This window comes from Sporothrix schenckii (assembly GCF_000961545.1).
Source record: "Sporothrix schenckii 1099-18 chromosome Unknown Cont49, whole genome shotgun sequence".
Taxonomy (NCBI): Eukaryota; Fungi; Ascomycota; class Sordariomycetes; order Ophiostomatales; family Ophiostomataceae; genus Sporothrix; species Sporothrix schenckii.
Genome location: NW_015971150.1, coordinates 1,361,265 through 1,380,855, shown reverse-complemented (window position 1 = coordinate 1,380,855; position 19,591 = coordinate 1,361,265). Strand labels below are relative to the sequence as shown.

General features: G+C 58.8%; 9 protein-coding genes and 1 non-coding gene across 10 annotated transcripts; 5 read left to right on the top strand and 5 right to left on the bottom strand.

Annotated features, from left to right (window-relative positions):
- Positions 1 to 286: 286 nt before the first annotated feature.
- Positions 287 to 1,238, top strand: SPSK_05457 (uncharacterized protein; the record flags this gene model as incomplete). The annotated part of the gene is made up of 2 exons (XM_016732203.1): positions 287 to 314; positions 391 to 1,238. The coding sequence occupies 2 exons, from the start codon at positions 287 to 289 to the stop codon at positions 1,236 to 1,238; spliced, it is 876 nt and encodes a 291-aa protein (XP_016582955.1).
- A 443-nt stretch (positions 1,239 to 1,681) lies between these two features.
- On the bottom strand, positions 1,682 to 3,757 carry SPSK_05070 (uncharacterized protein; the record flags this gene model as incomplete). The annotated part of the gene is made up of 1 exon (XM_016731823.1): positions 1,682 to 3,757. One exon carries the CDS (start codon positions 3,755 to 3,757, stop codon positions 1,682 to 1,684), a length of 2,076 nt encoding a protein of 691 aa, XP_016582954.1.
- Positions 3,758 to 4,397: 640 nt separating this feature from the next.
- Positions 4,398 to 4,907, bottom strand: SPSK_05624 (uncharacterized protein; the record flags this gene model as incomplete). Its single annotated transcript, XM_016732366.1, has 1 exon — positions 4,398 to 4,907. The coding sequence occupies one exon, from the start codon at positions 4,905 to 4,907 to the stop codon at positions 4,398 to 4,400; it is 510 nt and encodes a 169-aa protein (XP_016582953.1).
- A 977-nt stretch (positions 4,908 to 5,884) lies between these two features.
- Positions 5,885 to 6,580, top strand: SPSK_05566 (uncharacterized protein; the record flags this gene model as incomplete). Its single annotated transcript, XM_016732309.1, has 1 exon — positions 5,885 to 6,580. One exon carries the CDS (start codon positions 5,885 to 5,887, stop codon positions 6,578 to 6,580), a length of 696 nt encoding a protein of 231 aa, XP_016582952.1.
- A 257-nt stretch (positions 6,581 to 6,837) lies between these two features.
- SPSK_11303 lies at positions 6,838 to 6,909 on the top strand. Its single transcript has one exon. It is a non-coding gene; the product is annotated as a tRNA-Arg (tRNA).
- A 298-nt stretch (positions 6,910 to 7,207) lies between these two features.
- SPSK_05290 (uncharacterized protein) lies at positions 7,208 to 8,574 on the bottom strand (the record flags this gene model as incomplete). Its single annotated transcript, XM_016732040.1, has 3 exons — positions 7,208 to 7,731; positions 7,802 to 7,866; positions 7,946 to 8,574. 3 exons carry the CDS (start codon positions 8,572 to 8,574, stop codon positions 7,208 to 7,210), a joined length of 1,218 nt encoding a protein of 405 aa, XP_016582951.1.
- An 811-nt stretch (positions 8,575 to 9,385) lies between these two features.
- Positions 9,386 to 9,643, top strand: SPSK_05747 (uncharacterized protein; the record flags this gene model as incomplete). Its single annotated transcript, XM_016732484.1, has 1 exon — positions 9,386 to 9,643. One exon carries the CDS (start codon positions 9,386 to 9,388, stop codon positions 9,641 to 9,643), a length of 258 nt encoding a protein of 85 aa, XP_016582950.1.
- Positions 9,644 to 10,129: 486 nt separating this feature from the next.
- On the bottom strand, positions 10,130 to 11,964 carry SPSK_05122 (sugar transporter; the record flags this gene model as incomplete). Its single annotated transcript, XM_016731872.1, has 3 exons — positions 10,130 to 10,240; positions 10,313 to 10,376; positions 10,439 to 11,964. The coding sequence occupies 3 exons, from the start codon at positions 11,962 to 11,964 to the stop codon at positions 10,130 to 10,132; spliced, it is 1,701 nt and encodes a 566-aa protein (XP_016582949.1).
- A 3,525-nt stretch (positions 11,965 to 15,489) lies between these two features.
- On the top strand, positions 15,490 to 17,274 carry SPSK_05137 (cytochrome P450 monooxygenase; the record flags this gene model as incomplete). Its single annotated transcript, XM_016731887.1, has 1 exon — positions 15,490 to 17,274. One exon carries the CDS (start codon positions 15,490 to 15,492, stop codon positions 17,272 to 17,274), a length of 1,785 nt encoding a protein of 594 aa, XP_016582948.1.
- Positions 17,275 to 17,718: 444 nt separating this feature from the next.
- SPSK_05374 (uncharacterized protein) lies at positions 17,719 to 18,862 on the bottom strand (the record flags this gene model as incomplete). The annotated part of the gene is made up of 2 exons (XM_016732123.1): positions 17,719 to 18,695; positions 18,778 to 18,862. 2 exons carry the CDS (start codon positions 18,860 to 18,862, stop codon positions 17,719 to 17,721), a joined length of 1,062 nt encoding a protein of 353 aa, XP_016582947.1.
- Between the last annotated feature and the right edge of the window lie 729 nt (positions 18,863 to 19,591).

The window sequence follows — 19,591 nt, the reverse complement described above, 5'->3', positions numbered from 1 at the left end:
GCTGTCCCACTTTAACGGCACTCCTGGCGTGACGAGGCTAGGCGCTGATTGGGCAGAGGTCTAGGCTGCTGGCAGCCTTGTCTTCCGTCTTTTGCCTCTGTAAAAAAAGAGCAGCACCAACACACAAATCATTGTTCGATTGACATTACCATCGCCACAGCCACGCAAACGCAAACGTCAACATTGCATTCCGACTCGGTTTGCCGATCCTGCGATTTTACAGTTTTATACAACGAACCATCACGCCAACAATCCTGTCCTCCAACACCGAATCCCCACAGGCGCCATGGCGGCAGAGCAAAGAAAGCTGCTCGGTAGGTTCTCGTTCTCGTTCTCGTTGTCGTTCTTCTGCGTCCCGTCGACAGAACACACAGACTGACTGGCTCCCAGAGCAGCTCATGGGCGGCGGCGTCGCGTCGCGCGGGGCGCAGCTGTCCCTCAACGACCCCAAGGTGTGCCGGTCGTACATTGCGGGCACCTGCCCGCACGACCTCTTCACCAACACCAAGCAGGACCTGGGCATGTGCCCCAAGGTGCACTCGGAGGCGCTCAAGGCCGAGTACGAGGCCCTGTCGCCGGCCGACCGCGCCAGCAAGTACGGCTTCGAGTACGACTACATGCGCGACCTGCAAAAGTACATTGAAGAGTGCAACCGGCGCATCGAGATTGCGCAGCGGCGGCTGGACAAGACGCCCGACGAGATCCGGCAGACCAACGCCCTGCTGCGGGCCATTGGCGAGCTCAACAGCGCGATTGCCGAGGCCCTCGTCGAGGTCGAGGTGCTCGGCGAGGCCGGGCTCGTGGGGCTCGCCCTGGACGAGCTCGTGCGCGTGCGGCAGACGACGCAGGCGCGCGTCGACAAGGAGAAGGAGCTCAAGGCGCTGAGCGACACGAGCGGGCCGTCGGGCCACCAGAAACTGCAGGTGTGCGACGTGTGCGGCGCGTACCTCAGCCGCCTGGACAACGACCGGCGGCTGGCGGACCACTTTTACGGCAAGATGCACCTGGGGTACGCGCAGATGCGGAAGACGTACGAGACGCTCTCCAAGGAGGTGCGGGGCGGTCGACGGCCGCCATTGTCCGTGTCTGTGGGCGGCGGCGCCGGCGGTGATGGGCCGGACCACGGCGACGGCAGCGCGACGCCCAACTCGGCCAGCGGCGGGTACAGCGACCGGGGATGGGCAAGGAGTGGTCGGGGTGGTGGCGGCGGTGGGCGGAGGAACCGGCCGAGATGGTGAGAGGGTGTGTCGCCGTTTCTGTTGATTTGTTTCACTCTATTGTTCTTTGCAAATTTTGTACAAAAACGGGGTATACGGTTGGTTTCGCGTTGATTTCACTTGGCGGGCGTCTTTCAGTACGAAATGTTTTTCACCAACATTACAGTATCTATTATCAAGGCTGCGTGTGCTTTCTCTTTTTGTGTATTTCAGGGGCCAGGGGTATACAGAGCCCATACTGTCCAAACTGAGGTATCCAAACTGCCGATAGAGAGGTAAAATACTACATAACAATATCCAAGAGAGGTACTCCATGCAGGCAATCCGCAAAGTAATCGAAGCAATCCAAGAAATCCAAGCAATCCAAACAGGCAACCCAATTCGGCAATAAAACAAACACAAGCGCACTAAAGGCAACTGAAAAACAGCCTACCGGCCCACTCCTTCATCACCGCGCACTACTACTAGACAGTGCCGTTGCCAATGGCCTCTTCGACCTCTTCGTCCCAGGTGCCAATGGCGGGCGAGAGAGGCTGCAGACTGGGCAGGGGCGGGAAGTTGAGCTTCTTTTTCCCGTCGGTGGTGTCGGGCGTCTCCGTCTGCGCGGCCTCGGCGGACTTGGCAACGCTCTCGGCCGCCCGTTCGGCATACGTCTTCTCCGCCTTCCCGGCAGGGCGTGCAGCAACCTGCCCATCTGCCCCGCTTGCGCCGGGCAAGGACGGAAACACGCTGTCGCTGGGCCCGGGGCTGGGCGGCGGGGCCATGCTGGACGGCTCGGCGGTGCCATGGACCCACTCGGCAATGTCGGCGCCGATGCTACCGGCATCGTTAAATTGGATGCGGCCATTGTGGCTGCCGCCACCACCACCGCCACCGCCACCTCTACGACGCCCGCCGCCCCGTTCACCGCGTCCACCCCGACCCCGTCCACTCCGGCCACGACCACCGCCTTGTCCACCACCGTTCGTCGGCGACGGCTCTGGTTTGGCCGTGACCGCCGACGCATTGGCAATGGGCAAGAGGCCGGCGTACCGCGCGCCCTTGCCGCCGGCATGGGACGGATCGTTGTTGATGTTGTTGTTGTTGTTTTTGTTGCTGGTGCTGCCGTCTTTGCCCTCGTCCCAGTTGCCCTCCTTGACGCCCATGGCCTTTAGTTTGCGGTCGCGGTTGCGCGCGCGCTCGTCGTCTTGGCGCTTGCGGTCTTCTTCGCTGCGCCGGCGCTTCTCGTCCTCGAGCTGCTTGCGGCGGCGGGCCTCTTCGCGGCCCTTGGCCACCGCAAGGTCGTGGTCGCGCTCGTCGCGCTGGGCCTGTTCGAAGCGGCGCGTCTTTTCCTGGGAGGCCAGGCGCATGGCGCTCAGCTTGGAGTCGAGCTCGGCCTCGGTGAGTTTCTGGCGGGGGTTGGCGCCGGACTGCGTGCGCGTGTTGGGGGCAGGCGGGGGCGGGGTGCATGTGGTGCCATTGGCGGTGTGGCTGGCCGCGTTGGCCGCGTTGGCCGCTTTGGCTGCAGCTTCGGCGGCGGCTGCGCCTTTGATGGTAAATTTGTTCGTCGTCTTGGTTCCGGTCGTCGGTGGCCCCGTGCCAGCAGCGGGCGTTCCTGCGCGGCTGTCGTTCTTGGTGGTACCTGCATTCGTATTGGCTGTTTGTGTCTGCTTCTGCTGCTGCTGCGGCTGCGGCGGCTTCCCTTGCTTTTGCCTCGGGTGTGGCTTGTCGTGCTGCTTTTGGTTTGGCTGCGGCTCGCCAGATGGCGGCTGCTGCTGTCCATTCTTCGCCGGTGCCGGCGATGCCTTGCCTTGTACGTCTTTGTCCTTGTCCTTCCCTTGCGCATTGCCATTGCCTCCAGCTCTCCTGTTCTTGTCCCCCCGTTTTGGCTTGGGTTGTTGTGCGGGAGCGGCAGTTGACGCAGCGGTGTTGGTCGTGGCAGATGCCGATGCTGCTGCCGGTGTTGCTACTTGTGTTTCTGTTGCTGGCGGCGCTGGCGGCGTTGGTGGCCGGTTGTGCCGTGACTGGGCAAGAGACGGCGGCGGCGCAGCGGCCTTGGATGGCTCGGGCGTATTCGTGGCCGGCGTGGCGCCCGTCGAGCTACCGGCAGCCGGCGCGGCAGGGGTTACTCCCTGCGCTTTCTGTGCACCGCCCGTCTTGCCGTGGCCATTGCTATGGTTGTGATTTTGGCTCTTGTTTTGGCTCTGGTTTTGGCTCTGGTTTTGGCTTTGGTTTTGGATGCCGTTCGTATTGCCGCCACCGTTGCCTGTAGATTTGCGATCGCGGTTGCGTCGCGAGCCGTTTCCACCGGCGCCATTGGGTGTATCTGCACCTCCATGACCGCCATTTCCGCTGTTCTTCGCCGTGGCTTTGGGAGTACTCGAGGCTGCGGTTAAGGGTATCGCTGAGGATGGAGCGACAGGTTCTGTCGCAGCAGCGGCCGATTGCACCGGCTGGGGAGCCGCCTGCGACAGAGGCTGGACGGGCTGGACGGGCTGGACGGGCTCAAAATCGTCGGCAAACAGGTCATCGTCGGTTCGACCGCCAAACTGTTCGTCCATCCTGTCGGGTTGGGGTTGGAGGCGGGAGGGAGGCAGACGCAGTTGAGAGCAGACGGGGGACAACGAAAGGGAGGATCGCAACGAAATGCGACTGCGGACAGCGGTGGTTGTGGTCGTCTAATCGGTGTGCTGCTACTATAAATATTTGCTCGTGATATTATGGTAATGTTGATTGGGTATGTGGTGTGCAGCCTTGTTACACGGAGGTGTGGTCGTCGTGGTCAGATGTGGATTGTGTTGCTCGAGGGATGTCGTCAAAGTTGAAAGTCGAGTCTCGAGGGAGGGCAGGGCAGGATGTGAATTTTGGGCCACTTGGGCCACCTGGGCCACTTGGGGCAGGCGGGGCTGGTCGGTGGTGGCGGTAGCGACGCAAGTGGGTTCGCGCGCACTGTTAGCGGGCCTTGACAGGCAAAAAGAAGGCTGAGGCTGTCCAGAGCTGGCCTGTCGCCTGCTAGAGGCTAGTGGGCGCGCGGTTGCCTTCAGGCGCCACGACGATCCAGTCAGTGCCTGTTTTGGGGTCTTTGCTGGGCACCTCGCGCTGGGGCTCTCGACACGAGTCCTGCCACATTTGCGTCACTCGTCGTTTGGGTGATCATCTCGTTCCTGACCCTGTCTGTGAGCCTGTGTCTGTGTCTTCTGCCTAACGGCATCCCCCCCGAACGAGGTGCGCCCGGACCGCATCGGCCAACGCCTCGGCGGAATCGACCAGCGGAATGCCGTAGCGGGCACACACCATCTGCACATTGCCGCGTTTCGTGTATCCCGGCGGACAGCCAACAATGGCGCTTGCGGCTCGTCCGGCACACAGACCCAGCTCCAGCAGACTGACGGATCCGTCGCGGGCTGGATCGAAGAAGAAGGCGATCAGAGTCGACTGCTCCTGCATCTCGAGCTCCCAGTCGACCTGCTGGCGAAAAAGCGAGAAGTTGGCGTCTTCGGTCCAGGAGGCGTCCCAGTCCGGGCGCAGCGGATCGAAGACGGTCACGGGCAGGTTGCCGACAGCCGAGCAGACGAGACGCCGCCAGTCGACGACGGGGTTTGGGTTCCCATGGCCAAGGCTTTTGACGGGCGTTGTGCCCGCGAGGAAGAGGCGGGTGATGTGCTGCAACGCGGGCCGATCAGGAGCTTGGACGACCTGGGCGACGGACATGTTGAAGTGCTTGACTGACGACGTTGTTCGAGATGGCGTGTGTTTAGGTGGTTGCAAACTATGCCAGCCGCTTTTGTCGACAAACTGCTGAGCTTGGCGATGAAGCCAGATTGACGGTCAAGTGTTGGTTCTGGAGAAATGCCAGATGTGCACGATTCGCAGTGACAGACACCCACGACAATGACTGCATGGATACGTAAAGTAGTCTTGAATCTGGCGAGGCTGACAACCCTGTCTGTTTGACACGTTTTATGGCACCCAAATTGTGGTGGCCTGGGCGTATCTGCACCAGTTTCGCTGTCATTTTACACATACCCTTTTCAACTTAAAACTACATGTCTTCAAGGAAATTAAAATAAAAAAAATAATAAAAAATGCAAAAAGAAACTGGACAAGAAAGAAACATCTGATCAATTGCCGGCATTCTTGGGGTATACTGCATCTGGTTACGTTGCAACAAGCTGAAGTATAAACTGGTTTGACTCATAACAAGACTCGAAGGTCTCCGGATTGGAGCTCTCGGTGGAATTATGGCAGGAAAGCCAGCAGTCACATTCAAACCGTCAACATGTCGTTTCCTCCGTCTGTTTTGGTGACAGCCTCGTCGCTGGCCATGCGAACGCAACACACACTCCAGGGAACGACACTGGCATGGTGCAGGCCCTGTACGCTAGCGAAAGCAATTAGGGGTGTTCAGCGGCTGTTCCCGTAACGGTTGCCAGCCAGGTCAGCCGCTGTGGTCCTAACGGCTTTGTCGACTCAGTATTCTGTAATTGCTGTTTCATTTCCATGCGTCATTCCTTGCATCACGTCTTCAGGGGTTTCTCTTCCTCCTCTTCAACCACATCCCAACATGCACAGCCATCACGAGAAACGGCGACGCAAACATGCCACTGTCCCGTGCGAGCCGGCACCCGACTCGCTAGAATGTGAAATGCAAGTCAAAAAGCATCGTCTCTGTTCCCGTCCGTCTGAAGATGAGACATGTTGTTGACACTCCGGTCTTGTTTAGCTGGCACCGAAACGCCCTCGAATCCCCTTTCCTGCGATTGCCGCCCGAGATCCGCAACCGCATCTACGCCCTCGTCCTCACCGTCGGCCAGATCCATGTGCGCTACCGGCCATGGAGGATGCGGACGACAAAAGGCGGTGACAACAAAGCCAATGCAAAAGCCCACAGCCACTCTGGTTTCTACGCCGTCGCCCTCGGCGTCGACCAGGACGCATGGCGGGCCACCACCACCACCACCACCACGACGGCAGACACCAAAAAGGCAACGTCGCGGGCACGCGTCACCGCCCTCCCCGACGCCCTGACGCCGCTCGCCGCCGTCTGCCGCCAGCTCTACCGCGACACCGCCAGCCTCCCCTTTGCCCTCAATGCCTGGTCCTTTGAAAGCGCGCGCCTCATGGAGCGCTTCTTGGTCCGCGAAAAGCGCCTGGCCCTCTACCAGCGCCGCGCCATTGCCGTCCTCGTCGTCAGCGTGTCCGACGACCTGCCCTCGCGCGCCATGGAAAAGTACCTGGGCGGCCTGCGCGCCGTCGTGTGGCGCGACGGCAAGACGATGCAGCGCTGGGAGCTGGCGAGCGCGGCCGAGCTGCAGCGGCTGGTGGCGGGGACGCAGCGCGCGGCGCTCTCGAGAAGTCGGGGGCAGCTGCACTTGTATGAGTGACGACGCTGTGAGGGCAAGCGAGCGCAGCGAAGCCAGCGAAGCTGGGCACGTCGACGGTTTGGGGGGACGCGAACCACAACGTCGACTACGTCGACCGACACTTATGACTTACGATTGATGGAATAACGACTTGGAAACACTGGACATCATATATACAGACGGATAGAAATAAACATGCATTTGACAAGAAGCTGGCGTGGCACCACGTTAACCCCGATCTTATATACCAGACTACAGGGAAACTTTTCTAGCGAACAGGTCCAGTGGCCAAATGGCAAGGCGCTTGGCTACGAACCAAGAGATTGCAGGTTCGATCCCTGCCTGGATCGTTTTTTGGATTTTTTGAACAGTGTGAAATATGTCTGTGATGCTCTTTTTGGGTTACAATTGCCATTACCGTTTTTTTTTTTGGATTTTTTTTTTTTTTTTGTCGTTCACTCTATGTCATTTTCAAAATTACAAACTGAAAGTAAATGAGAAATATAACCCAAATAAAAATTAAAACGTGTCTTAAGAAAATAATTCAAAAAAATCAGATTAACTATCATCGCTAATGGTATCATAAATCATGCCATGCCCACATCTCATCTTGCGATGCTGTCTAGTTCCTTCAACTTCTTTGCAAGCCTACTTTTTCAATGGCCAATTTGTCGCGGCCGTTTCTTGCACCGAGACCTCACTCTTGATCCAAATCTGGCCGTGCTTTTGGCCCTGGCCATGCGCATAGTTCGGGCCGTACAAACCCAAGATCTCGTCGACGCTGTCTTGCCCCCGACTCAAGTAGGCCTTGGGAAGCCGCGACGGAAGCGTCTCGACCTCTGGCACACTGTCAAACTTTTCGTCCTGGACGCTGTCGGGCGTGCTTCCCGGTGTGCTTCGCGGCGTGCTGTCGATGGACGAAGGACCCGACTCGAGGTCGACGTCGGCAAACTTTGGCGGACCTTGGGTCGGCGCCATCGCGCCGGCGCCCGGCGTGGGCCCGCACATGGTAAACTGCGGCAGGACGTCGTCGGCCGGGTGGCGTGGATGCGTGCTGGTGACGGCCAGTCCGCGGTGGCGGAGGTACAGCGGGCGCAGCGTGGGGATGGCGAGACAGACCATGGACACGGCAATCTCGGCGCCGGCCCACGCAAAGTACGTCACGAATGTTACTTGGTTGTGTGAGTAGGAGCGATCGAGACGATGGATGTCGATGACAATGACGATGGCGGGGGGACATACAGGTATAGTTCAACACGTTGAGACGGGCCAGGACGACGGTCCGGATGATGCCACAGATGCCGGCGCTGTACGTTGGTGGCGATTGTTTAGTATTATTATTATTATTATTATTTTTAAAAAAAGGGCCAAAGTACGAAAACTCACATGATACCCAAACTCATGCTGCTGGCGAGCATAATCTTCTCCCGCCGCTGCATACGCAGTGACCAGATGAAGAGCCAGGGGAACGCCGCAAAAAAAAAGTCGCAGGCGCTCGACCACACGCCGAGGCCGACGCTCATCGGCTGGATCTGCAGGTTCCAGTGGCCCGGCGTGCGGAACGGGTCCCAGCTCATCTTGACGGGCGTCGACTGGTTCCAGAGCATAATGGTGAGGGCCGCGGACGTGCTCGCGGTCACGCCCACGAGGCACCAAAGGGCGACTTTGTGCCACCGCAGCTGCACCACGCGGAGCAGAAAGAGGCCGGTGGTGAGCTTGGCCATGGCGTTGCCGGTAATGGCAAAGGTGTTGGCGATGTAGGTCCACAGGATGGCGTCGGACGACTGCTGCAGGCTCAGGCTCCAAAAGCTCTGGCCGAGGCCGAAGCGGACGGCGGCCTGGATGGCGCAGCTAAAGACCAAGAAGAAGACGCCGGTGGCGGCAAATAGGTAGTCTTCGGCGCCGACAAAGCGGACGAGGTGGACGCGGGTGTAGAGGCGGAGGGCGACGAGGGCGAGGCACAGGACGGCCATGACCCACGTGGCGAAGGCGAGGGCGGGGCCGGGCTGCATCATGGTGGCTGTCGAAGGGGAGACGACGACATTAGAGGTCTGTTGGGGAGAGACAAGAAAGAATGGCGACGGAGAGGGAAGAGCGAAGATCAAAAGAAAAGAAGAGTGAAAGTGAGAGGAAGGAGGATATAAGAGACAAGAATTGGGAGAAAGAGGAGAGGTGCGGGGGCCAAACAACCAGGGAAAGGGAATGGTAGGATCAATAGACCGGCAGTGCCGGGCACTGGTATCACAAGAGAAAAATAAGATAACAAAAAAAGCGAGTATGCAACCATGACGGTCAGAATCGTCACAGAAAGACGCACGCAGCCACTGACACCACTGGGACCAGGGCCGGCCAAAAAGACGAGCACCCAGGATCGACACGCTACCCACAGATTGCAACTCTGTGTGGAGGTGGGAGGTGTGCAGAAGAAATGCCTGGACCTTTGATTCACAACGTGGAAAGGAATATCTATTCTGGAATGGAGATTGATTGCATGTTTTCCAAATCCAGCACCATCGAAGAGAAACGGCCACACAACGGGCCTCTCCACACCCTCTCAGCCTCCATCTTCACAGCAGGATCTCACAATATTGGAATTGCACGCCCATTGAGGAATGGGAAGGAGGCTGGTCTGATTTGGCTGTCGTTGATGTCTGTTGATGTCGTTGGCTGCGCCGTCCTGTTAGACGCGCTTGCGCTCTGTGGCGGCCGTTCACGGCCACTCGTTGGCTGTTGCTGGCGTCCTTGGTGTAAGTTGGGATTGCGGCTAGTGGCGGCCGGCGATGGGGATTGGCTGTTGTTTGGGGGAGGCGCAACCAATCACTGGCCATGGCCCTGGTCAGGTACCCGCTGTGGCACACCATCTCGCAGTTCCTGGACGCTGATGGGCTGGCCGCCAGGGAATCACGGAGCACGACTACGCGCCTCGAGGAGGTGACGGCAGGAGAGATGGCAGTAGCCTGTCCTTTGGAGTACGTCGTCTGGTCGTGCAGTCGTCCTCTGTGTGGTTTGTGCAATGTGGAACTACAAGTACTGCGCTTTTCTGTTTTGGCAGTTTGTCATTTGTCATTTGTCATGTTGGAGTAATATTTAGGTATTGTGCATGTTTATTTTATTCACTTTTGTGTGGCAGTCTGGCGTGCAAATGTAGACCCGAGAGTCTCTGTGATTTTGTATTTCTGTGCATCGTGTTTTTATGATGGACACGGATGAAAGAGTACTAATTAAAGGGTGAAAAGAGAAAAAGAGAAGGAAAAAAGCAAGGAGAAACAAACATAGCCTGCAGGAAATCCGGACCACGTATGGTCCCCATACGCTGGCCTGGGTATCTTACATGGAAGCAACGCAATCAGGAAAGGACAGAAAGAAAGCAAAAAAAAAAGAAACGAAAAGAGAACGAGCACCTTTTATGCGAAAATCCGAACCACGTATGGTCCCCATACGCTGGCCTGGGTATTTTACATAGTATAACAGAAACAGCAGACGATAGCAAGGACACAATAGTACGAAATGTGGAAGTGGGAGGAGACGGCCGTGTCGAGGCGTCGACCTCTTCGTCAACCTCCGTGTCGACTAAGCGTATTGCTCAGGCTCGGTCTTTTCGCCGGCGGCCTTTGTGGCATTGACCTGGTGGCCGACGCAGTGGTAGTGGCGGAACTTGCGGGCGGGCAGTTTGGCCATGAACTGTGTTGTTAGTGAGGGCAACGCACGAAAGGAACAGAAAGAACAGACGACTAGAAAACAAACAAGGCCTACCATTTCGTCAATCTCTTCGAGCGTACGGCCCTTGACCTCGGGCAGGAAGAAGAAGATCCAAGCACTAGACGTAATTAGTCAACAGCAAGACGATTGTGCACAGCAAAGAGAGGGGAGGGGACTCACGCAGCAATGAGGCACGACGGGAACCAGATGTAGCCGTACTTGGGACCCCAGTTGAGCGAGGTCGGGTTGATAAAGTAAGGGGCCGTGAAGGTGGCCAGCCACGCCAGGAAGAAGCCCATGGCCGTGGCGACGCCAAAGGTCAGCGACCGCAGGCGCTGCGAGGGCAGCTCGCCGCCCGACAGCCAGGCGTAGGACGCGACGAGGCCGTTGTAGCCGACAATGTAGATGACGCTGAAGGCGACGATGCCCTTGCCGGCGGTCTGCGAGCCGGGCTTGACGGTGTAGATGATGGCGGTGAAGAGCTGCGCGAAGCCGCAGATGGTCAGGCCGGTGGTCAGAAAGACGCGGCGGCGGCCGATGCGGGTGATGACGGCCGAGTTGACCATGATGACAAAGACGCCGACGCCGGTCAGGATGCACGAGTTCTGGAAGGGCGCGTCGATGCCGGCCTCGGCGAAGAAGTAGGTGCCGTAGGCAATCATGTACATGGCGCCGGAGGCGCCCTGGGTGCTCAAGGCGCCGACGGCGATGAGGGTGCGGCGGCGGTCGACGGGGTCGCGCACGAGGTCGAGCAGACTGACGCTGGCGTGCAGGGCCTTTTCGGCCTCGAGGCCGTCCTGGATCTCCGTGGCCTCGGCCTCGACGACGTCGTCGCTGTACGGCCGCAGCCAGCGCAGGGCGACGCGGGCCTGCTCGTACTTGCCCTGGTCCATGAGCCAGCGGGGCGACTCGGGGATGAAAAAGAGGGCAAAGAAGAGCAGGCCGGGGATGACAAAGATGATGCCGAGCGGGATGACGTACGAGTTCTTGCCCAGGATGGGCGCGGTGAAGTTGTCGATGACGGTGCCGATGAGGGTGCCGACGGAGGTCCAGATCTGGAAGGCCGAGATCATCATGCCGCGGTACTTGGCCGGGGCGCACTCCTGGATGTACAGCTGCGAGTAGGTCATGAACATGCCGTTGGCGAGGCCGATCAGCAGGCGGCCGGCGTACATGGCGCCGATGTTTGTGGCCGTCATCATGACGACGTTGGCGACGATGCAGAGCACAATGGCCGCCCAGATGCACATGCGGCGGCTCAGGTACGCCGCCGTGGGGCCGGCGAGGCCCGAGCTGACAAAGGCGCCCAGGATCATGAGCGACGAGATGAGCTGCTGGCGCTCCGTCTGGAGGCCGTACATGGGCGGGGCCGCCGGGTCCGGGCTGGGGATCTCGTAGCCAAAGACCTTGAGGAAGCCCGGCATGGCCTGCAGGCCGCTGATGAGGCCAAAGTCGACGCCGTACTGGAACGGGCACATGGACATGAGCGTGCAGGCGGCCAGGCACTTCCAGTGGTCGGCGAGGCCCGTCGTGTCCTCGACGGCGTGGACAATGGCGGACTCGTTGAGGGCGCCGACGCCGGCCGCGGCCTCGTTGTGGACATTGTGGGACGGCGCGCCCGTGGAGGGGACGGAGACGGAGGCAGTGGACGGCACGTCTCCCTGGTGCTCGTTCTCGGCGACCGAGACGTCTTTCTGGGAGCCCATGGTGGGCGGTGGAGGTTTAGAGGTGTGGTGGTGGAGGTGGTGGAGGTGCTGGCGGCGGATGGCGACAAAGGGTGGATTGATGGGTTAAGGAGGAGTTGATTATGATTTATCCTTGGGGCAAAGTAAACACAGTGTCAAGATACAGGGAGACGACGGGCAGAAGGAGCAAAAATAGAAAGAACTGCAGAGAAGAACAATGGAACAAAAACGGGAAGGGAGAAGGTGAAATGAAGTGGGAGCGGCCGGGAAATAAGTGGAAAAGATCAACGGGGTCGAGGTCCTTTTATGAGCCCTTGTTCGCTTTTCCGTGGACCGCAGCTGCAGCCAGAACCAGCTGCGACAGAGTATGGTTGCGTATGGGTGCGTATGGGTGCGTATGGGTGCTATGAGTAAGGGTAGGATGCAACAGTATTGTGCACGGACGAGAGACGAGAAAACGAAATATTGCTCGAGGTGAGGGTCAAGGGAGGCTGGCGCAGGAGGAATGGGGCCACAAATTGAAGGCAGCGTGGGATTGGATTCTGGGGAAGGTGGAGCTGGTCTGGGGATGGAGTTGGGCTGTCTGGAGTCTATCTTTGCGACAATCTGGGGATGGACGCTAGACGAGGGAGAGGATGGGCCAGACCGACGAAAGTAGTAGACAAAGGGCGTGGCTCTGAACAGCTCCTCGATGCCGACGGGCGTGTGTCGTCCGGATGCAAGGCACCAGAGATGGAGGGTTGGGATGGGTTGGGGTGCGGTGGTTTGTCGCCTCAATTCTTCCTAGCTTTTGTCAATATTGGCATGCGGAGGCGGACGGCAGGCGAGAGGGGAAGACGTGCGACGAGGTACGAGGAGAGAGAAAGGAAAACAGACAGAAAGACAGACGACAGACAAGAGAGACTAGAGTCACAGACAGAAAGTCGAAAGTCGCGCGAGACAACACACCAATGCAACGACAGCAGGTGACACTGCGAGCCGTGTCTTGTGGTCTTGGGTTGAGTCGAATGCAAGGTGGAGTTTCTTTATTTGGTTTCCTTTCCAATTGACTTGTTTTGTTGTGCTTCCGTCCGCAGATCGGGCAAGTGGGCGCTGCACAACAGCTGCATGACAAACGTATGACAGCCCAGATGCTACGGCGTGCTGCTACGGCGTGCTGGAGATGGGATACAATTAAAATGTTTACAATGCGACGGGGATAAAGGAGAAGGATGCACAGCACAAGCCAATTTGAAAGGGTTCGCGACGTCGAACATCAATAGACAGTAGAGCCTACAGCCGTCTGTTGATATGGGAGCTATATTAGGGCAAAAGGAATGCGGAGAAAGCGGGAGATTGGGAGGACGGGAGGAAGACGGCGACAAAAGAGATTGACCATGCAAAGCACAGCTCACAACAGGCGCCGTGCTTTGCGTGGACTGGACAGCATTCAGTGGCTGGGACTTGCAGGCCTGCATACAAGCTATTTCGGAGCGGTTTCTACAGCTGTTTCTAGAGCTGATTCAGGAGCTGAAGCCCGTGCGGCCCCAAACAGGAAAGGGGCAGTCTTGAAAGTCTTGGAAGTCTTGGGGGTTGTGCAGGCTGGCGTGCGGTTTTCAGGACGTAATACATCGTAGCAACGGCTGGGCGACTTCTGGATGCTCTGTCCGATTGATTGACATCCAGCTTTACTCGACACTCTCAGCTGCATGAACGTATTCTGCGATCTCCACCTCCCTTTTCGTGACCAGGTTTCGTTTCTCGATTGGATCCGTGCTGTTCGTTCTGTTTGTTTTTGTTCCTTTTTCTTATTTTTGTCTTTTTTTCGTTCATTCTCACTTTCCCCATGGTCGACTGTCTCTCCATCTTCATGTCCACTTCCGATGCCAAACTACACTCTCGTGACAGACAAGTGCCGATGAAAATCGTCGAGACAGGATGAGGGGTTCGGGGGTAGACGGGCATGACCAGAGCCAAACGACTCTGCAGTGTCCAGTCGAAGCGGGCCCAGTCTACCCAGTCCAGTCGACCAGCGGCCAAGTGGAGCCGATCGCATCCAGTTCCCCAGACAAAGAGCAGGCGTCGACTCGTCGAGTGAAGACGAAGGCTGACATTGGGAAGTGGAGACACTTTTTTGGACCGAATCCGAAATGTGCAAAGTGGAGCCGCGCCATGTGTCCTCGGACACATCCGCGTTGTGGAAGTGATCAAGAGATCAAGAGATCAAAGGCCCAGTGTCAAAAGGCCAACAGCGCCAGCCCAACACGCCCAGACGCTCACTCGCCGTCCATTGCGCCTGTTGTTGCTAGAACTCTGCACCGCGTCTGCCGAGTCCAACTAGGCGTCAGTCGTGGCGTCCTATTCTCGCTTTTTAGCGGTTTCCCCTCATCTAGGCTTCCCCACAGTCAGCCGTCGAACCACCAACGGAGCAGTCTCCTTGCCCAAATGGAGTGGTTGTCGTTTGCTAGCTGAATGACTCGTGGCAGCCGCCGTAAAGAGTGTCGAGAGTGTCTTCCCCACAGTCTTCACTGTCCAACTTATCCTCTAGCGCCATGGTCCCTGTGCAGCTCATCTGCGTCCCTGTCAGACCGCCCTCACTTGGCCCAATCGGCACTATTTTCCCGAGCGTGGTCGTTCTGTCCACCAAATAAAGTGCATGTACCGTTGGAAAACAGTGACGAGTGAGGAGTGAAAACTGGAGTTGAGGGGATGCTGGTTCGGGTTGGTTTTGGACTTGTTCATTAGAAGACGACTAGGTCGAGAACAGGATATTGAAGAAGGAAAAGAAAGACATACGAAAGGACATGGCCAGGGATACTCTGTCAAACCCTATATTGATCAAGCCGATGTAGTACCACAGCTGCACGGCACGTCAACTGACGTGAAAGTGAGAAGAAGAAAGAAAGAAAAGAAAGTAAACCAAAATAAAACAAAATAAAAGAGAAAACTCCGTGCAGTCAAGACACCGTCATGGCCAACCCTGCTATGCCATATCGTCAGCTGCAGTACGACTGCCCCGTCTGCCGCCGTCTGCCGTCTGCCGTCGTCTGCGGAGCTCAACTAGCAAGTGGAGAGACTGAAGCTAAAATGATGACAAACTATCATCAAAGACCCGATTGACCTCATCCGTATCCGGTCCACGCCTCCATCTTGCCTACCGCCTATCCCCAGGCCGTGAACTTGTTTCTTTCCCTCTGCCTTTCCTCACTCTTCCTTGCCTCGTACACGGAGCATCCTCGCTATTCGGAGAACCCACGCCTGGCTGCGTCGTATTGTTGTGCTTCTCCTTGTAAGACCTGTCCACGGATTTGGCGGCGTCTGCCGTTTCTTGGTTTGCCGGACTGCTGCCATCCCCACGGAGAGACTTCCTCCCGCACATCCGACCGCCAACCATATTCCCTTGATTTATTCCCAGTTTCCAGTCGCCCTCCTTCTTTCTCATACTGTCGACGCATTACGCCGCAACGCTACCTGTGCAAAATTCTATCGACCGACACCATCTATACCACCGACGTCACGCCCAACAAAGCCAATACACCCAACAAATTCAACACACCCAGCCGGACCATGATTGTCGATGCGTTTGCGCCGCAGCTGTCGCTGGTGCGGCTGCAGCAGATGCTGGTCGAGTTCGGCGTCACCAACGTGCTGCTGGCCGTCGTGTCGGTGGCCGTGGCGGTGCTCGTCGCCGACTATGCGCGCATGCTGTACCTGCGGGCGCGCATGCCGCCGGGGCCGTTCCCGCTGCCGATTGTGGGCAACACGTTCCTGCTGCCCGAGAACAAGCCGTGGATCTACTTTGAGGCGCTGTCGGAGCGGTACCAGGCGCCGCTGATTACGTTCTGGATCGGGCGCAACCCGACGGTGTGGATCAACGACGCGTGGTGCGCGCACGAGATTTTGGAAAAGAAGGCGCAGATCTACGCGTCGCGGCCGCGCATGGTCGTGTTCGGCGAGCTGGGCACGGGGCAGTCGAACCTGGTGACGATGCGGATCCGCAACAACACGGAGCGCGAGCACTGGCGCGTGCACCGCAAGCTGATGCACCTGGGCGTCGGCATCCAGGCGGTGCGGCGGTACCGCGACGTGCAGAACAACGAGAGCAAGGTCGTGGCGCTCGACTGCCTGCGCGAGCCGGCCGCCTACGTCAAGCACCTGGAGCGCTACGCCACGAGCGTCGTGTCCGTGCTGGCCTTTGGCCGCCGCGTGGCCAGCTACAACGACCCCATCATCACCGAGGTCATTGCGCTGATGCACCTGGCGGCCGACCTCAACGTGCCCGGCAAGTCGTTCCCGATGCTGCTCGAGACCTTCCCGATTCTGGCCAAGTTCCCGCGCTGGGCGCCCTGGTTCCGCGGCATGGGCAACCGCGGCCAAAAGGGCGGCCACTACTTTTTCCACACGCTCGCCGAGGAGGCCGTCGCCCAGCGCGCCGCCAAGCCGGACCACGAAAAGGCCGGCACGCCCACGCCGTTTGCCGAGACCCTGCAGGCCGAGGCCGGCAAGTACGGCCTGTCGACCGAGGAGCTGTCGAGCCTGACGGGCAACCTGTTTGGCGCCGGCTCCGACACGTCGTCGTCGACGCTCATCACCTTTGTGCTGGCCTGCTGCGCGTTCCCCGAGCCCATGCGCAAGGCCCAGGCCGAGCTCGACGCCGTCGTCGGCCGCCAGCGCTCGCCCGACTGGGACGACCACGACGCCGGCCGCCTGCCCTACGTCAACGCCCTCGTCAAGGAGGTGCTGCGCTGGCGCTCCGTCGCCATCATCGGCGGCCAGCCGCACTCGCCCACGCAGGACGACGAGTACAAGGGCTGGCACATCCCCGCCGGCGCCTGGGTCCAGGGCAACGTCTGGGCCATCCACCACAACGCCCGCGAGTTCCCCGACCCGGACCGTTTTGCGCCCGAGCGCTTTATCGCCGGCAGCGACCTCGCCCGGCCCTTCCCCGGCGACCGCGGCTACATGACGTTCGGCTGGGGCCGCCGCGTCTGCAGCGGCCAGGCACTGGCCGAGCAGGGCGTCTGGATCACCATCGCCCGGCTGCTCTGGGCCTTTACCATTGCGCCCTACCGCGACCCCAAGACGGGCGTCCAGGACAAGGTCGACATCTTTGCCTTCACCAACGGCCTCAACATGCGCCCGCAGCCGTTCCGCTGCACCTTTGTGCCGCGCGCCGAGGAGATCCGCGAGACGCTCGTGCGCGAGGGCCAGCAGGCCCTGGTCGACCTGCAGCCGCTCGACGGCGAGAGCAAGTACCGCATGAGCACCTTTTACCAGGCGCAGAAGCGCGCCATTGCCGAGGAGCCCGTCTTTGACGAGCACGGCGAGCTCAAGGTGGTCAAGGTGAAGTAGGGGCAAGGAGACGTAGGGGACGCCGAGAAAGGCGATGCCCTTTTGGACGACAACGCCAAAAGCCTCCGCCTGGGTCTCGCCGCCGCCGACGTGGGCAATCCCCACGCCGTCCAGTGCTTGGAGGGTCGTGCGCAGGCCGCCCACGCCAAAGTCCATGCCGTGGTTGTTGGCCACCGTTCAACGAGTCCGATATGATAATACGGGAGTGAATGGAGTGAATGCAAAACTAGATTGATATTATGAACGCATGGGGAGATGTAAATGTTTGGTAGATGATCTTTGTTTCTTTATTTTGCCTTTCTTTGCGTTTACGACACTCACATAACTCTATTGTATATACTTGCAATTATCAACCTCAATTTCGACTATAGAACCACTTCCAGACGACAGCAACATACGCCTCATGTATACCATAGATTTATAAACTTAGGTTGACCCAACTGCCTACAAATCCACGGTATGCTGCAGCATCGCCTCCGTCGCCGTCCACAGCCGCGTCGCCGTTTCCGCCCCTTTTGCGTGTGCCGCCACCATGTCGTCCCGCAGCTGGCAGTCGCTGAGGTAGCCAATCGGCTGGCCGGCGTCGCCGACGGCCACGCGCGCGAGCGCCGGGTCAAAGGCGGCCACGAGCGTCGTCGCGGCGCCCTGGTCCTGCGTCTTCCACAGCCCCGCCGGCGCCGTCTTGGCAATGGTCGCCTGGCCCTCGGGGTCGAGCGAGCGCGACAGCTCCGTCTCGATGGTGCCCGGGTGCACGGACAGGGCGGTCACGGCGTCGCCGCGGCGGCGGCAGCGGCGCGCCAGCTCGGTCGCGTGCAGAATGTTGGCCGTCTTGCTCTGGCCGTAACCCAGGAAGCCCGGGTAACCGTCGATTTCGCGCAGGAAAAAGGGCGGCAGCCCGTCGCGGGGCTTCTCGTCGGCGGGGACGTTGTAGGTGCCCGCCGTGAAGGCGTAGTCGCTGAAGCGCACGGGCGACAGGTGGTGGCCCTGGCTGGTCAGGTTGATGATCCGCGCCGGCGATGTCGCCGACGACGGCGCCGCCCGCAGGCTCGGCAGCAGCAGCGACGTCCACAGAAACACGCCCAGGTGGTTGGTCAGGAACTGGCCGTCCACCGGCGTGCCGTCGGGCGCCGTGCTGGCGAGCCGCTCCGGCGTGCTGATGCCGGCGTTGTTGATGAGCACGTCCACGTGGTCGACGAGGCTGGCCACCGCCTGTGCGGCCGCGCGCACCGACTCCACCGAGGCAAGGTCCAGCAGGACCGTGTGCAGCGGTACGCTGGGATGGACAGCACGCACGTCCTTGACGACGGCGTCCAGCTTGGCCTGCGTGCGCGAGGCGAGCACCAGGTGCGCCGGCGCCTGCGAGGCAATGGCCAGAACGGTCGTGTAGCCGATGCTGGCCGGACTGATGCCGGTGACGACGACTGGTGTGGGGTTAGAAGAGGATGGCAATGGGTTGGCAATGGGATGGCAGAGACGCCAGTCGAACGGGTGTTTACTCCTCACCATTCTTTCCCTTGATCTGGTCAGCAAAGGCGGCAGCGACCTCTGTGGCCGTGGTACTGGCACCGTACTCTGCGTGTGTGGCCATGAATGTGTATGAGATGTATGAGTTGTGGTGATCAGTGTGTAACGTGTTTATATTCAATGTTTACATCACCATGTTGAATCACATGTATTTTGGCAATGTCACACTTTATAAGACGATTTACGCAATGTCATTGGACACGGAGTTGGCTATGCCAGTCACAGTATGGCTGTTCTTCGAATCGCAAAAGGCCTGCTCTCCGTGCTCCTGAATTCAATAGTAGGTGCAATAGTCGGCGAGAGTCCAAGACGGATGCGGAATCACGGCCAATGGCAAGTCCGTACGCATGCATTCTGAGACCGCGTTGAAGCCCGACCGCATCACGAGTCTCAGCTAGCATGGAAGTAAGTCGTAGGTAGCAGTCTCATGTCCTCGGCAAGATGTTGCCGATGTCGTTCTCTGGTTCTGGTCGGTGGTAGTGTCGCCAGTTTGAGGGGTAGTGCGGAGAGTCGGTGGCTGAAGCCGTCCGCCGCGACGGGCATGTAAGACTTGGCAAAACGTGCAAATATGCGTGCAATATGCATCCAAACATGTGTGGAAACATGAGTGCAGAGCACACCTGCGTGGAGCCGGGAGCCGTCCTGCACAGACGACGGCAGGATATTCAATCGTCTGCGGACAAAGCTCGCGATTGACGGAGAAACTCGAGGCCATGCGTTTCAATAACTGGTCCGCCGTCTATAAACAACAGACAGATGGGTGCGACGAACGGCAAGATGGGGACCCGAACGA